This window comes from Morus notabilis, unplaced genomic scaffold, assembly GCF_000414095.1.
Source record: "Morus notabilis unplaced genomic scaffold, ASM41409v2 Scaffold1102, whole genome shotgun sequence".
Taxonomy (NCBI): domain Eukaryota; kingdom Viridiplantae; phylum Streptophyta; class Magnoliopsida; order Rosales; family Moraceae; genus Morus; species Morus notabilis.
Genome location: NW_010363957.1, coordinates 41,853 through 58,906, shown reverse-complemented (window position 1 = coordinate 58,906; position 17,054 = coordinate 41,853). Strand labels below are relative to the sequence as shown.

Here is a 17,054-nt window from a genome sequence, read left to right as displayed (position 1 = left end):
TTTTTTTTTTAATTTTTTAAAATTGGTTAGGAAAGAGAAACGCCACGTGTTGGAAACGATGAAGGCGGGGTTGAAATTATGTGTGATGCTGAGATATTCCATGAGTTAACAACTAGCAGAGGAGAAGTCAGAGTAATTAGAACTGTTAGTTTCAGTGAAGACAGATTTTGTCTGGTAAATAATTAATATATTCTACTAGCTAGCCTGCCTTTCACGTCACGTTTTTTATGTACATATATATAAAGAACCATATGGTATGATTTTGAATATGGAAGGAGCTGCAAATGTACTCATTTGGCGGTTTTCTTTTACAGATTCATCCTGATGGTGTTGCGGGAACAGAATGAAAAGAAGAGTTGAACTTGAATAGAAGTTGACATTACAACAAAAGAGAAAGAAAGAAAGAAAGAAAGAAAGAAAGATGAGAGGAATTGTATTTATATATCTGAGTGTTATCGATATTTATTTAAAATAGTTAGGATTAGTTATTTGGTTATTTCTCTTTATTAGTAAGGATAGATTAGTCTTTTTAGTATTATGCTTGTATGGCTATATAGGCTATATAAACCTCTCTTTGTCGATGAATTAGGTTTTCTCTCTCATTGCAATAGAACTTTAGTGTTACGATTTTCTTTTATTTTTTTCTTTTCTTTTTCTATTTTGTATTGGGTATTTCTCACATGGTATCAAAACAATGATCTTTATGGAATTGAGATTAATTGTCATTAGTTTTTACCGTTGTTTGTAATTGGAGGCATCAGCAGTTATAAAGTAGCCTGAGAATTGATGAAAAAAAAGTGGAATATGGTTTTCGGTTTATATGTTTTCTTAGGATTTCGTCAATTGTTTATGCGAGTTTGGATGCAATTTGAAAAATTGTGTTTTCGCACAGCAAGAAGAAGAAAAAAATTGAATAAAGACTGACGTTTTGGAAATCATATAATTTGATTGAGTTTAATAGTTAATTTTTAATCAGTTTAATTTTTAATCAGTGGTTGTACAATCAGTTTTTCATTTTTTCTTGCTTCCGTTTGGACTCTGGTACTATCATATTAGGTAGTGATATTTGTATTCTTTTTTCTCTTACTTTAATTGACCTATATTGGGTATTGACATTGCACTCTCTCTTCCTCTTTAATTGGTTGCATTCTCCACCTCCTTTGCATTCTCTCTCTTCTTTGATTGGCTCATGTTGGGCTTTGGTATTGGCATTATTGGTATTGGTATTTGTATTAGTATTGGCATCGGTATTAACATTGGCATCAGCATTGATATTGAAATTGACATTTGCATACGTATAAAGCTGAATAATTATTTGTAAAGTTGTGTTTTAATTTTTAGTTTTGTTTGTTTTATTTTTCAGTTGGCAAACTCTTGATGCTTCTTCATCATGAGTTTGAGAAGGAATGTTAACGATATTTATCAATGTAGTAGTTGTCAAAAGTTTTAGGACATTTGTCACTATGCTTAATCAAAATCAAAATCCTGAAGTACGAGTGTACATGGGGAATGTTATGAGATTGGTATCACTTTATCAGAGTGTGGGCCGCATGCATGGCCTATATTTCCAGCGATAAGGTATGGGCTAGGCCTTACTATTTTACGAAGCAATTCTATTTTACGAAGCAATTTGGGGTTAAATCCTGTATATTTGAAGTACAGAAAAAGATATGGTAAGCCATAGGTTAAGCAACAACTCGATCACCATCTTGCTAAAATTACCAATGTAGTAGTTGTTTAGGGTGATGCTAAGATGGTCGTGGAAGGTTTTGCGGGAGTGTACTTAAATTGGTAGGTGGATTTCAATACGGATCAAATGATTTCGTTTAAGATTTTATCTTCTTTAATTGAGTGAGAAGAATCGATAATATTGCCGTTTATATTTTGATTCCATTTAATTCGACTTCTTACTTTTTAGGGGAGGTTGTTTGTGTTCCTGTGCTGACTTTATTGGACTCTGTTTCTACAGTTTTCTATTGTTTTATCAGTTTGGTTCAATGAAATAGTTTTCTATGATAATAACAAAGAAAAACAGGTACCAGACAAGCCTTTTTTTCACCTGTGCTTTATACGTGCTCAGCTTCCTTAGTAAGAGTACGAAATGAAGATTTTGGATGGCATTTCAGTGCTCGTTAGACTTCATGATCAAGTTGAGTCGAGCTAAGATACACTACATTTTACCAAAGCATTTCTATTGGCATGATTTTAGGCATTTGAAATGGGTAGCTTGTTATTACATATTGTGAGCGACACAAAAATGAATCAGAATAGTCTCTTCTCTTATCAAAGAAAAGTCATTTCCCATGATTTTCATCGTCTAATTTCTTGTTAGTATTACCTATTACTTGAATCATATCCTTGACCGGAAACATCAGTACAGAGAAGAGAACATGCAAACGTTGAATTAGGTAACTCTTAAAATAGTGAAATGATATGTAACAAGAAAAGCTTTTTGTAAAATAACTTTCAAAAAATTTTTATTTGCAAAGTCACTACGGAACCATTAGAAATGACCCCTTTTTTTTTTTTTTTTTACACCCAAAATTCTCCCAAATACACTTTATGAATCCGCGCTAGAAACTGCAGCCCTCCGCCAAACCCTACAATCTTTAGAAGGTAGGAAACTATGATTTTTGTCATATAGGTGCCCATGAGTTGGTTCGAACCTCAAATTTTAAAGGAGGAAACCAAAAGCCTGACCATTCCAACTACAATCTATTTAAGGGACAGAAAATCTCAAATTTTTTTATTTTTATGTGGTTTTATACATATTTGAGGGACAGAAAATCTGTCCTATCAATATGTTAGTGTACTAGAAAAGGTCTCATATATAAAATGGCCTACAAATTTCTTCTCTTGTTTAGTTGCCGTCCTTTTCTTTCTCACTGAAATTATAGGTATAGGTTAATGACTCGCTTGGTACTAAGCAGACTAAAAGCAGTTTATATCCTATTTTATATTTGCCCATTACAATATATTTTAATGAAACGACAATTCAAGATTATACAGAAAAACACAATAAGACTTCGAAAGCCAGTAGATTTGCATGTCATGCAGATCTTTGATCACGTGATAAGCTATTCGGTTTGCGTTGTACATCCAGTTGATAATGACTTGGCAATAATATCATTTCCAATTTTCCATGATTTTAGGCCCTATATATTTATTGCTCTACTTTAATCATGCAGACAATTTTTTTTTCCTTTCTGGATTCAGATTGTTAATTCTTGCTCAAGGGTATTCTTGTCATTTTCCCACATGTTATGGGATTTGCAACATACCCTCGTCAAGTCTCCATCTTTTTTTTTAAATTTTATTTTCGGCATCAAGTCTCAATCTTACACTTAAATATATATATATATATATAAGTGGTATTAATATTCATGCCCTTCCTCGATCGTTGAATAGCAATTAAGAATTGGGATATAAATTAGTATCAATTACTTTAATTCTGAGAGGAAAACTGGGCCCTATATGACTTATTTTACATCTGAGCCATGCGTATGTGGGCCGAACAATTAATGTCGCTGGTTGTGCTTGTTCATCTTTCAACCTGAACAGGAGAAGAGAAATTATGGTTAATGCCCATAAAGCAAAGCACCGGAAAGTACAAAACAAAGCATAAGGGTGACTATATAATAGTGCAAAAATATTTAAGACTATCGGTGCTAAGTACTACTATTAATAAAAAAATGGATCTCATTTGTGAATCTCGTGTTGCCAGGATCGACTTTCTATTAGTGGGTGGTGTTCAGCATGATTTAAGTCTTATAACACTATTTTCAGGGACATGTGCAGAAAAAAAAGTGACATAATAGGGTCGGTCACATATTAGAACCTTCATAAGCAATTATGTATTAGGCTTTTCATATTTTCAACCTTTTTATGAAAATAACGTATATATGTTTAATCTTAGGTTGGTTGTTTGTTCCAAAAGAAAGTTCTGGCTTTTGTATCTTGAATTCATGCTTTGGCGGCCTATTTCCAGAGTCTGGAACAACACTTGTTGTAGCAATTGGAAATTCAGTTGCTTGAGTGGCTCACACAAATAGATCGTTACTCCAAAAGAAGGTTGTGGCCCAACTATCAGGAATTCATACGTCGGCACCCCATTTCCAGAGTCGGGAACGGCATAGGCCAACGTATTATCAACAACTGTTAGGAGACTACTAGCAGCTGTTAGAGCATTGTTAGCAGCCAAACCAACTTCAGCTCCAACACCTTTACTAGGCATGCCCTCAGAACAATGCGCCGTGTTTGCCATTGAAGGAACGGTGCTAAGGTTACTAACCTTATGCAACGCATCATAGAGCTTGACTTTAGATTTAATGATATCATTAAGAACTCTCCCCATTTTAGAATCACCTGCAATATCCTCAATTAGTCAGCCACAATATGGTCACACATGAAAACACCTTTTTCTCCTAAGAATCAAGTGTTCTCGAAACAACATTGTAATTACTAATGTAGTAAAGGTACCCAAAAGTGACAAAATAACAGTACAAGCCGCTAATTGTGCAGCCTCTTTCTTATTTTTACCGGCACCACCAGTGTAAGAAACACCATTTAAAACCAGAGAAGAATTGAACACCGAAAGCAATCCTTCAGGTTTAATAGTGTTGTAAGTAGGCATTTCCATATTCATCTTAGTAGCAAATTCATTCAAGATAGACTTGCAAAAGACTGTGTCCAGAAAAATAATCAAGAACGGTTTCGTTAAACCACTACACGATAATGACCAATACTTGCTAAAATAAATAAGTATGGAACTGTTTTAGTGTAATTTTTAGAAATTCAAAAAAGAAACAAAATCTTACTTAGCATTAACCACAATAACAACTAGAAAGTTGCACCTCATTTATGCACTTTAACATTCTATTTTTTGTTTTTTTCCCCCCTCACCTAGCAATAGTAAAATGCAAGACTTGGGACTAGATGCAAAAATAAAATATTAAAGGAGCTTTGTTAAATTTTCAGTGACGTATGGAGCATTATTATGAAAGTTTGTGGCCTTCAGTTTGACATTTTTTTCTTTGATTAAAGGAAACTTGAAAAGTTGTCAAACATTTTACCATAAACATTTCAGGACCACTGATTGAGGAAGAAAAAGTAGTTAGATAAAGAGAAAATGTTATGTGAGATTTACATTGAGGAAACAAAAACTAACCTTGTGAATAAGAGGCAATGCATCTGGAAATCCCCTTGGAAATCCATCATCAGGCTTTTTCTGGGATATATAGTTCAGCGCAAGTTCAGCAACGTCTTGTTCAACAGCTTTACGGGTGGAAAAGGTCTTTTGAGAAGTATATTTGGCACCATTAACTAATACAGTTGCTCTAAACTGTAGGGCGTTTGGAAATCCTTCATTATCGTTTTGATAAATGGCCAATAGTCTGTTCAACTTGTGAGTGCATTCTTGAAGGCAATTCTTGTGCATTAGATGTTCAGGTTTGCCTATTTATATTGTTCAAGATACATATGTAAGCAATATGTTGAACTATGTGCATAAAAATAATAACAAATCCTTTGTTTCAAAAACTTGTTGAAAATTAAGCAAACCAAAGTGCCTTAAGATACTTTTTAAGCTTTCATGCACAGTGATCTAAAATCTATTGTTTAATTTATTTTCATTATAACGGTAGCTGAACCTTTGAAAAGGTGAAGATACGTGTTAGGAATCTAACGGAAGAAAAATGTATATCATTAAAGACCACTAGTGAAAATAACTCTTCTAAATATGTGTTTCTTCCTAAAACACGCACGTTACATGTTTTCTAATTTGTTCATGTTCTTTTCTGGTCTAGCCAACTTGTTGAATAATGGGAATTTCGAAGAAGGTCCATACGTGTTCCCAAACGCACCTTGGGGTGTCCTAATCCCACCCTACATTGACGACGCTCACAATCCATTACCAGGGTGGATAATTAACTTTCTCAAAACACATTTAGCTAGATTACGGGATATAGAGTTGGTGCTTCTTGGATCATGATGAATTCCACAAAACAGAAGTGCAGATGCAGAGGACAAGCCACATCTATAATCTGGGAAATGTAGAGTGAGCGGCTAGATGCACGAAAAGTGAGTAAAGAAACAACAATGATTGGATAAATAGCCCAATGATCTACCACCGATTGCAGTCTTGCTTGAGTTTGAGAGCCAGCCCTGTGGCATGAGCCTTATCAACCATTAGGTTTATTAATTGGGACAACTTGTAATCATAAAAGTAAACATCCATATGAAATTTCTGTCCATGCAGGACACGTACTATTTCATCCCAAAACAACGCAGTGTCTAGATGGATATTGCTCCAACCTAGAGGCAGAAGCGATGGAGTAGAAGGAATAAGATTATTAAAGCTAACACAACGAGAAATTAGGGGTTCAAAAGAATTGGTGGACTGATAAATTCGTGATACCGTGTTGAAAATGCACTCTATTCCCAAGAATTAACCTTAAAAAAAGACGCATAAATTTCCATAATATGCATAGCTGCTATCTATCTATTTATGGCCCCCAGGATTTGAAACAGTTCAACACCATAGAGTTTGGAAGGAAAGATAAGTAATCACGTTAAAATATCAAGGAACAAGTGAACAACTGCAACCTTAGATTTAAAAACTGAAACTAATATCCTACTCAAACAATTCCGTAAGCTTACTGCTATCGCTAGAAGTTGAAAAAGTACATCATCAAGAGAAAAAGTAATTATATTTATGAGTAGCACAACAAACTTTGAAGTGTAGTGACCTCCAAATCAAATTGCAATGTAAAATTCATCTACTTATACACCAGTGCACTATTTCTTATTAGCCTTCTTCTTGTTCTTACGGCACTTTTTTGAACTTGGACCAGTTTTCATAGAGAGTGCAGAAGTTGGAAGCACAAATTGAATTAGTAATTTAGTTGCTTGGGAGGCTGGCTCAGGTTGGTTGTTTGCTCCAAAAGAAAGGTGTGGCTTTTATGTCTTGAATTCATGCTTTGGCGGCCTATTTCTAGAGTCTGGAACATCACTTGTTGTAGCAATTGAAAATTTAGTTGCTTGAGTGGCTCACACAAGTAGATCGTTTACTCCAAAAGAAGGTTGTGGCCCAACTATCAGGAATTCATACGACGGCACCCCATTTCCAGAGTCAAGAACAGCACTGGCCGACGCATTATCAACAACTGTTAGGAGACTACTAGTAGTTGTTAGAGCATTGTTAGCAGCCAAACTAGCTTCAGCTCCAACACCTTTACCAGACACGCCTTTAAAACAATGCGCCGTGTTTGCCATTGAAGGAACGGTGCTAAGGTTACAAACCTTATGCACGCAGCATAGAGCTTGACTTTAGATTTAATGATATCATTAAGAACTCTCCCTATTTTAGAATCACTTGCAATATCCTCAATTAGTCAGCCACAATATGGTCACACATGAAAACACCATTTTCTCCAAAAATCAGGTGTTCTCGAAACAAAATTGTAATTACTAATGTAGTAAAAATACCCCAAAGTGATAAAATAACGGTATGAGCCGCCAATTGTTCAGCCTCTTTCTTATTTTTACCGGGACTACCAGTGTAAGAAACACCATTTAAAACCAGAGAAGAAATGAACACCGGAAGCAATCCTTCGAGTTTAATGGTGTTGTAAGTAGGCATTTCCATATTCATCTTAGTAGAAAATTCATTCAAGATAGACTTGCAAAAGACTGTGTCCTGAGAAATAATCAAGAACGGTTTTATTAAACCACTACATCGATAATGACCAATAGTTGCTAAATAAATAAGTATGGAAATGTTTTAGTGTAATTTTTAGAAATTCGAAAAAGAAACAAAATCTTACTTAGCATTAACCACAATAACCGCTAGAAAGTTGCACCTCATTTATGCACATTAACATTTTGTTTTTTGTTTTTTTCCCCCCTCACCTAGCAATAGGAAAATGCAAGACTTGGGACTAGATGCAAAAATTAAATATTAAAGGAGCTTTATTAAATTTTTAGTGACGTATGGAGCATTGTTGTGAAAGTTTGCGACCTTCACTTTAACATTTTTTTCTTTGATTAAAGGAAACTTGAAAAGTTGTCAAACATTTTACCATAAACATTTCAAGAACACTGATTGAGGAAGAAAAATTAGTTAGAAAAAGAGAAAATGTTATGTGAGATTTACATTGAGGAAAAAAAAAACTAACCTTGTGAATAAGAGGCAATGCATCTGGAAATCCCCTTGGAAATCCATCATCAGGCTTTTTCTAGGATATAAAGTTCAGCGCAAGTTCGGCAACGTCTTGTTCAACAGCTTTACGGGTGGAAAAGGTCTTTTGAGAAGTATATTGGTACCATCAACTAATACAATTGCTCTAAACTGTGGGGTGTTTGGAAATCCTTCATTAACAGTTTGATAAATGGGTAATGGTATGTTCAACTTGTGAGTGCATTCTTGTAGGCGATTCTTGTGCATTAGATGTTCAGGTTTGCCTATTTATATTGCTCATGATACATATGTAAGCAATATGTAGGTTGTGGCCCAACTATCAGGAATTCATACGACGGCACCCCATTTCCAGAGTCAAGAACAGCACTGGCCGACGCATTATCAACAACTGTTAGGAGACTACTAGTAGTATACTTTTTAAGCTTTCATTCACAGTGGTCTAAAATCCATTATTTTATTTATTTACATTACAACGGTAGCTGAACCTTTGGAAAGGTGAAGATACGTGTTAGGAATCTAACAGAAGAAAAATGTATATCATCAAAGACCACTAGTGAAAACAACTCTTCTAAATATGTATTTCTTCCTAAAACACGCACATTACATGTTTTCTAATTTGTTCATGTTCTTTTCTGGTCCAGCCAACTTGTTGAAGAATGGGAATTTCGAAGAAGGTTCATACGTGTTCCTAAACGCACCTTGGGGTGTCCTAATCCCACCCCACATTGACAACGCTCACAGTCCATTACCAGGGTGGATAATTGACTCTCTCAAAACACATTTAGCTAGATTACAGGACATAGAGTTGGTGCTTCTTGGATCATGAAGAATTCCACAAAACAGAAGTGCAGATGCAGAGGACAAGCCATTAACATTTTGTTTTTTGTTTTTTTCCCCCCTCACCTAGCAATAGGAAAATGCAAGACTTGGGACTAGATGCAAAAATTAAATATTAAAGGAGCTTTATTAAATTTTTAGTGACGTATGGAGCATTGTTGTGAAAGTTTGCGACCTTCACTTTAACATTTTTTTCTTTGATTAAAGGAAACTTGAAAAGTTGTCAAACATTTTACCATAAACATTTCAAGAACACTGATTGAGGAAGAAAAATTAGTTAGAAAAAGAGAAAATGTTATGTGAGATTTACATTGAGGAAAAAAAAAACTAACCTTGTGAATAAGAGGCAATGCATCTGGAAATCCCCTTGGAAATCCATCATCAGGCTTTTTCTAGGATATAAAGTTCAGCGCAAGTTCGGCAACGTCTTGTTCAACAGCTTTACGGGTGGAAAAGGTCTTTTGAGAAGTATATTGGTACCATCAACTAATACAATTGCTCTAAACTGTGGGGTGTTTGGAAATCCTTCATTAACAGTTTGATAAATGGGTAATGGTATGTTCAACTTGTGAGTGCATTCTTGTAGGCGATTCTTGTGCATTAGATGTTCAGGTTTGCCTACTTATATTGCTCATGATACATATGTAAGCAATATGTTGAACTGTGTGCATAAAAATAATAACAAATCCTTTGTTTCAAAAACTTGTTGAAAATTAAGCAAACCAAAGTGCCTTCAGATACTTTTTAAGCTTTCATTCACAGTGGTCTAAAATCCATTATTTTATTTATTTACATTACAACGGTAGCTGAACCTTTGGAAAGGTGAAGATACGTGTTAGGAATCTAACAGAAGAAAAATGTATATCATCAAAGACCACTAGTGAAAACAACTCTTCTAAATATGTATTTCTTCCTAAAACACGCACATTACATGTTTTCTAATTTGTTCATGTTCTTTTCTGGTCCAGCCAACTTGTTGAAGAATGGGAATTTCGAAGAAGGTTCATACGTGTTCCTAAACGCACCTTGGGGTGTCCTAATCCCACCCCACATTGACAACGCTCACAGTCCATTACCAGGGTGGATAATTGACTCTCTCAAAACACATTTAGCTAGATTACAGGACATAGAGTTGGTGCTTCTTGGATCATGAAGAATTCCACAAAACAGAAGTGCAGATGCAGAGGACAAGCCACATCTATAATCTAGGAAATGTAGAGTGAGCGGCTAGACGCACGAAAAGTGAGTTAAGAAACAACAATGGCTGGATAATTATCCCAATGATCTACCACCGATTGTAGTCTTGCTTGAGTTTGAGAGCCAACCCTGTGGCTTGAGCCTTATCAACCATTAGGTTCATTAATTGGGACAGCTTGTAATCATAAAAGCAAACATCTATCTGAAATTTCTGTCCATGCAGGACACATACTATTTCATCCCAACACAATGCAGTGTCTAGATGGATATTGCTCCAACCTAGAGGCAAAAGCGATGAACTAGAAGGAATAAGATTATTAAAGCTAACACAATGAGAAATTAGTGGTTCAAAAGAAACGGTGGACTGATAAATTCGTGATAGCGTGTTGGAAATGCACTCTGTTCCCAACAATTAACCTTCATAAATTTCCATAATATGCATAGCTGCTATCTATCTATTTATGGCCCCCAGGATTTGAAACAGTTCAACACCATAGAGTTTGGAAGGAAAGATAAGTAATCACGTTAAAATATCAAGGAACAAGTGAACAACTGCAACCTTAGAGTCAAGAACCGAAACTAATATCCTATTCAAACAATTCCATCAGCTTACTGCTATAGCTAGAAGTTGAAAACGTACATCAAGAGAAAAAGTAATTATATTTATGAGTAGCACAACAAACTTTGAAATGTAGTGACCTCCAAATCAAATTGTAGTGTAAAATTGATCTACTTATACACCAGTGCACTATCTCTTATTAGCCTTATTCTTATTCTTACGGTGCTACTTTGAGCATGGACCAATTTTCATAGAGAGTGTAGAAGTTGGAAGCACAAATTGAATTGGTAATTTAGTTGCTTGGGAGGTAGGCTCAGGTTGGTTGTTTGCTCCAAAAGAAAGTTCTAGCTTTTGTGTCTTGAATTCATGCTTTGGCGGTCTATTTCCATAGTCTGGAACAACACTTGTTGCAGCAATTGAAATTCATTTGCTTGAGTGGCTCGCACAAGTAGATCGTTTACTCCAAAAGAAGGTTGTGGCCCAACTATCAGGAATTCATACATCGGCACCCCATTTCCAGAGTTAGGAACGGCACCGGCCGACGCATTATCAAAAACTGTTGGGAGACTACTAGCAGTTGTTAGAGCATTGTTAGCAGCCAAACCAGCTTCAGCGCCAACACCTTTACCAAGCACGCCCTCAGAACAATGCACCGTGTTTGCCATTGAATGAACGGTGATAAGGTTACTAACCTTATGCAACGCAGCATAGAGCTTGACTTTAGATTTAATGATATCATTAAGTACTCTCCCCATTTTAGCATCACCTGTAATATCCTTAATTAGTCAGCCACAATATGGTCACACACGAAAACACCATTTTCTCCTAAGAATCAAGTGTTCTCGAAACAAAATTGTAATTACTAATGTAGTAAAGGTACCCAAAAGTGACAAAATAATGGTATGAGCCGCCAATTGTTCAGCCTCTTTCTTATTTTTACTGGCACCACCAGTGTAAGAAACACCATATAAAACCAGAGAATAATTGAACACCGGAAGCAATCCTTCTAGTTTAATGGTGTTGTAAGTAGGCATTTGTATATTCATCTTAGTAGTAAATTCATTCAAGATAGACTTGTAAAAGACTCTGTCCTGAAAAATAATCAAGAACGGTTTCGTTAAACCACTACATCGATAATGACCAATAGTTGCTAAAATAAATAAGTATGGAACTATTTTAGTGTAATTTTCAGAAATTTGAAAAAGAAACAAAATCTTACTTAGCATTAACCACAATAACCACTAGAAAGTTACACCTCATTTATGCACTTTAACATTTTGTTTTTTGTTTTTTTCCACTCACCTAGCAATAGAAAAATGCCAGACTTGGGACTAGATGCAAAAATAAAATATTAATGGAGCTTTGTTAAATTTTCAGTGACGTATGGAGCATTATTGTGAAAGTTTACGACCTTCACTGTGACATTTTTTTCTTTGATTAAAGGAAACTTGAAAAGTTGTCAAACATTTTACCATAAACATTTCAGGAGCACTGATTGAGGAAGAAAAAGTAATTAGATAAAGAGAAAATGTTATGTGAGATTTACATTGAGGAAAAAAAAACTAACCTTGTGAATAAGAGGCAATGCATCTAGAAATCCCCTTGGAAATCCATCGTCAGGCTTTTTCTGGGATATATAGTTCAGCGCAACTTCGGCGACGTCTTGTTCAACAGCTTTACAGGTGGAAAAGGTCTTTTGAGAAGTATATTTGGCACCATCAACTAATACAGTTGCTCTAAACTGTGGAGCGTTTTGAAATCCTTCATTAACGGTTTGATAAATGGGCAATGGTATGTTTAACTTGTGAGTGCATTCTTGTAGGTGATTCTTGTGCATTAGATGTTCAGGTTTGCCTATTTATATTGTTCAAGATACATATGTAAGCAATATGCTGAACTGTGTGCATAAAAATAATGACAAATCCTTTGTTTCAAAAACTTGTTGAAAATTAAGCAAACCAAAGTGCCTTCAGATACTTTTTAAGCTTTCATTCACAGTGGTCTAAAATCCATTGTTTAATTTATTTACATTATAACGGTAGCTGAACCTTTCAAAAGGTGAAGATACGTGTTAGAAATCTAATGAAAGAAAAATGTATATCATCAAAGACCACTAGTGAAAACAACTCTTCTAAATATGTGTTTCTTCATAAAACATGCACGTTACATGTTTTCTAATTTGTTCATGTTCTTTTCTGGTCCAGCCAACTTGTTGAAGAATGAGAATTTTGAAGAAGGTCCATACGTGTTCCCAAATGCACCTTAGGTGTCCTAATCCCACCCCACATTGACGACGCTCAGAGTCCATTACCAGGGTGGATAATTGACTCTCTCAAAACACATTTAGCTAGATTACGGGACATAGAGTTGGTGCTTCTTGGATCATGAAGAATTTCACAAAACAGAAGTGCAGATGCAGAGGACAAGCCACATCTATAATCTGGGAAATGTAGAGTGAGCGGCTAGATGCACGAAAAGTGAGTTAAGAAACGACAATGGCTGGATAATTATCCTAATGATCTACCACCAATTGCAGTCTTGCTTGAGTTTGAGAGCCAGCCTTGTGGCATGAGCCTTATCAACCATTAGGTTCATTAATTGGAACAACTTGTAATCATAAAAGTAAACATCCATATGAAATTTCTATCCATGCAGGACACGTACTATTTCATCCCAACACAACACAGCGTCTAGATGGATATTGGTCCAACCTAGAGGCAGTACGATGAACAAGAAGGAATAAGATTATTAAAGCTAACACAACGAGAAATTAGGGGTTCAAAAGAATTGGTGGACTGATAAATTCGTGATACCGTGTTGAAAATGCACTCTATTCCCAAGAATTAACCTTAAAAAAAGACGCATAAATTTCCATAATATGCATAGCTGCTATCTATCTATTTATGGCCCCCAGGATCTGAAACTGTTCAACACCATAGAGTTTGGAAGGAAAGATAAGTAATCACGTTAAAATATCAAGGAACAAGTGAACAACTGCAACCTTAGAGTCAAAAACCGAAACTAATATCCTACTTAAACAATTCCATCAGCTTACTGCTATCGCTAGAAGTTGAAAAAGTACATCAAGAGAAAAAGTAATTATATTTATGAGTAGCACAACAAACTTCAAAGTGTAGTGACCTCCAAATCAAACTGTAGTGTAAAATTCATCTACTTGTACACGAGTGCACTATCTCTTATTAGCCTTCTTTTTGTTCTTACGGCGCTTCTTTGAACTTAGACCAGTTTCCATAGTGAGTGTAGAAGTTGGAAGCACAAATTGAATTGGTAATTTAGTTGCTTGGGAGGCTGGCTGAGGTTGGTTGTTTGCTCCAAAAGATTGTTCTGGATTTTATGTCTTGAATTCATGCTTTGGCAGCCTATTTCCAGAGTTTGGAGTAGCACTTGTTGCAGCAATTGGAAATTCAGTTGCTTGAGTGGCTCGCACAAGTAGATCGTTTACTACAAAAGAAGGTTGTGGCCCAACTATCAGGAATTCATACGTCGGCACCCTTTTTCTAGAGTCGGGAACGCCACCGACCGCGGCATTATCAACAACTGTTGGGAGACTACTAGCAGATGTTAGAGCATTGTTAGCAGCCAAACCAGCTTCAGCGCCAACACCTTTACCAGGCACGCCCTCAGAACAATGCGCCGTGTTTGCCATTGAAGGAACAATGCTAAGGTTACTAACCTTATGCAACGTAGCATAGAGCTTGACTTTAGATTTAATGATATCATTAAGAACTCTTCCCATTTTAAAATCACCTGTAATATCCTCAATTAGTCAGCCACAATATGGCCACACATGAAAACACCATTTTCTCCTAAGAATCAAGTGTTCTCGAAACAAAATTGTAATTACTAATGTAGTAAAGGTACTGAAAAGTGATAAAATAACGGTACGAGCCGTCAATTGTTCAGCCTCTTTCTTATTTTTACCGGCACCATGAGTGTAAGAAACACCATTTAAAATTAGAGACGAGTTGAACACCGAAAGCAATTCTTCGGGTTTAATGGTGTTGTATATAGTTCGCCTCTTGGGCCTTTGTCGAAAGGAACTATACTTTATTGGGCTTTGATCCACTTCCTCTTTTACATGAAGTGATCATTCTATAATATATATATATATATATATATATATGTGTGTGTATTAAAAAAAATCTATGAATCTGGACATTTATTTCTTATTTTTAATAAATATTTTTTATTAGTGTAATTATTTGATTAAAAATGTTAGAAATTAAGAGTAAAGATAAAAATTTTAATCCATATACTTTCAAAAAGTATTTATCAAGATTACCCATAATCTTACCATATAATTTTTTTTTTGTAATAAATAATACATTTATAGTATTGAGTAATGACACATATGAATAGTGCTAAAGTCTTGGTATATTGGGAGCATAGTAAAGTAAATAGTCGGGAATATTAATTTACAAGATAAAATCCATTCCTTCATAATCAAGCAGATGGACGGTTCCCATAAGTGTTGATTCGGGACTTGAATAATAAGAGCGCTCAATTTTATGATTGGATTATAAAATATATTATTCATTAGAGGTTCAATGCTACTTATGGAGAAAGATATAATTAAAGAGGTCAACGAAAAATTCTTAGCTTTAATTATGAACTGTTTATGGAGGATTAATTCGTATGTAGTGACTATATCAATGGACAACACAAATTCCATGAACATAATTGTTTTATAATTTTAAGAGTGCAATTCCAAATTTATAGTGGAGTATATTAGAATTATTTTCACAAAATCAAAAGAAAATTTCTCTCTTTTATAGAAAGTGATTCAATTCATCCATATTAAGTTAAAACTATCAGGAAAAATGAATCACTTACTATACTAGATATTCTTACTTTTTACTATACTATTGACGCGCGAATATTTAATATGTTATATTTTTAAAACATGTAGATTTAAAATTTATTTTAAGTCTAATTTAATTTTTTTTGACTTATTATCCTGTTAAGAGTTATTTTAATATAGATAAATTAAGAAGAAAAAAATAATTTAACGAAATAGATATGAAAATGTATGATATATAATAAAGGGAAATCAGCACAAAATAGAAAAATGAGAAGAAATAAAAATAAATGGTCCAAAGATGAAAACAAAAAAGTTGAGGACAAAAAAACAAAAACTGTGACTTGAAACAACTGAATTAATACTTAAAAATTGTTGTTCACCATCTATTAAGAGGTGAAAGTTACTTCTTAAAAATTCTCCGATCAGAATACTAAGGGTGCGTTTGGAACTCGTTCTAAAATTATTTTTGTTTTTTGTATGCAAATGGAAATAAAAACGTTTTCAATCTTAGACATAAATAATTTTTAAAAATACGTTTGGTAGTTTTATCAAGAGATTATTTTCAATATAAAAAATCCATTAATGTCTCTCTCTACTCAAGAGATGAGAAAACGGAAAAAAAAAAAAAAATTGAAGGATTGTGCTTTGTCCTTGTAATCACTTGTGGACTGGCAACGGTGAACATGTTTGGTAGAGTGAAAAGGCGAGAGGAAAAACGTGAGAGGTCGGATTTTGGAGGGAAAAAAACAAAGAAAATATTGGATCGTTTAGCTGACAGAAAAATAATTATATGATCCAAAACGTGTAGAGATTAAGAAAAAAAAGTGCTTATCTTTTTTTTTAATATTTTCAACTTTATAAACGTAAAAGGAAATAACAAATTTGATAAAATAAGGCAGATTAAATAACTATTTTAATTCTTATCACACGTTATCAAGAAAAAAAAAAAACTATTAGTTTAGATTTTTTTTTTGTTTTTTTTTTTGTCCTTTTCTTTTTGGAATAATTTGTTCTCACATTGCTATTGCACATTTTACTTTCGTGATTAACGACCAAAATGTTAATTAGAAGCAATCTTAAAAAATTAAAAAGTCTCAAAATAATTAAAATATTTCTTTTATTAGAATATTTATTTCAGCATTTTTTTAAATTTTTTAGTTAAATTATGTCTAAAATAACATTTAATACAGTTTAAATTGGAAATGGTAATCGTAACATTTTCAAAATTTTAACTGCTTCTGGGGTTTTTCTGGTGTTAGAATAATTGTTAGCTGGCCTCAATTCTGTTATAACAGAATTTGTAGTTGTTACAACTACTTGTAATTATAACTGTGTATTTAAGCTTCAGTTCAATAGTAATCAAATTAGTTGAGCCATTTACCAAATTCCTCTCTCTCTACTTTGTCTTTTGGTATGCTTTTATAAACACATGGAATGTTTAG

At 34.4% G+C, this 17,054-nt stretch overlaps 1 protein-coding gene and 1 pseudogene across 1 annotated transcript in view; one reads left to right on the top strand and one right to left on the bottom strand.

Annotated features, from left to right (window-relative positions):
- Positions 1-347, top strand: part of LOC21410788 (boron transporter 4) — a 1,977-nt gene extending 1,630 nt beyond the window's left edge. Inside the window, exons 6-7 of the mRNA XM_024170325.1 lie at positions 31-174; positions 315-347. Of these exons, the coding sequence (XP_024026093.1) occupies positions 31-174; positions 315-347 (177 nt within the window). The remainder of the gene's footprint in view (positions 1-30; positions 175-314) is intronic.
- Positions 348-7,047: 6,700 nt separating this feature from the next.
- LOC21385487 lies at positions 7,048-10,107 on the bottom strand (annotated as a pseudogene).
- Between the last annotated feature and the right edge of the window lie 6,947 nt (positions 10,108-17,054).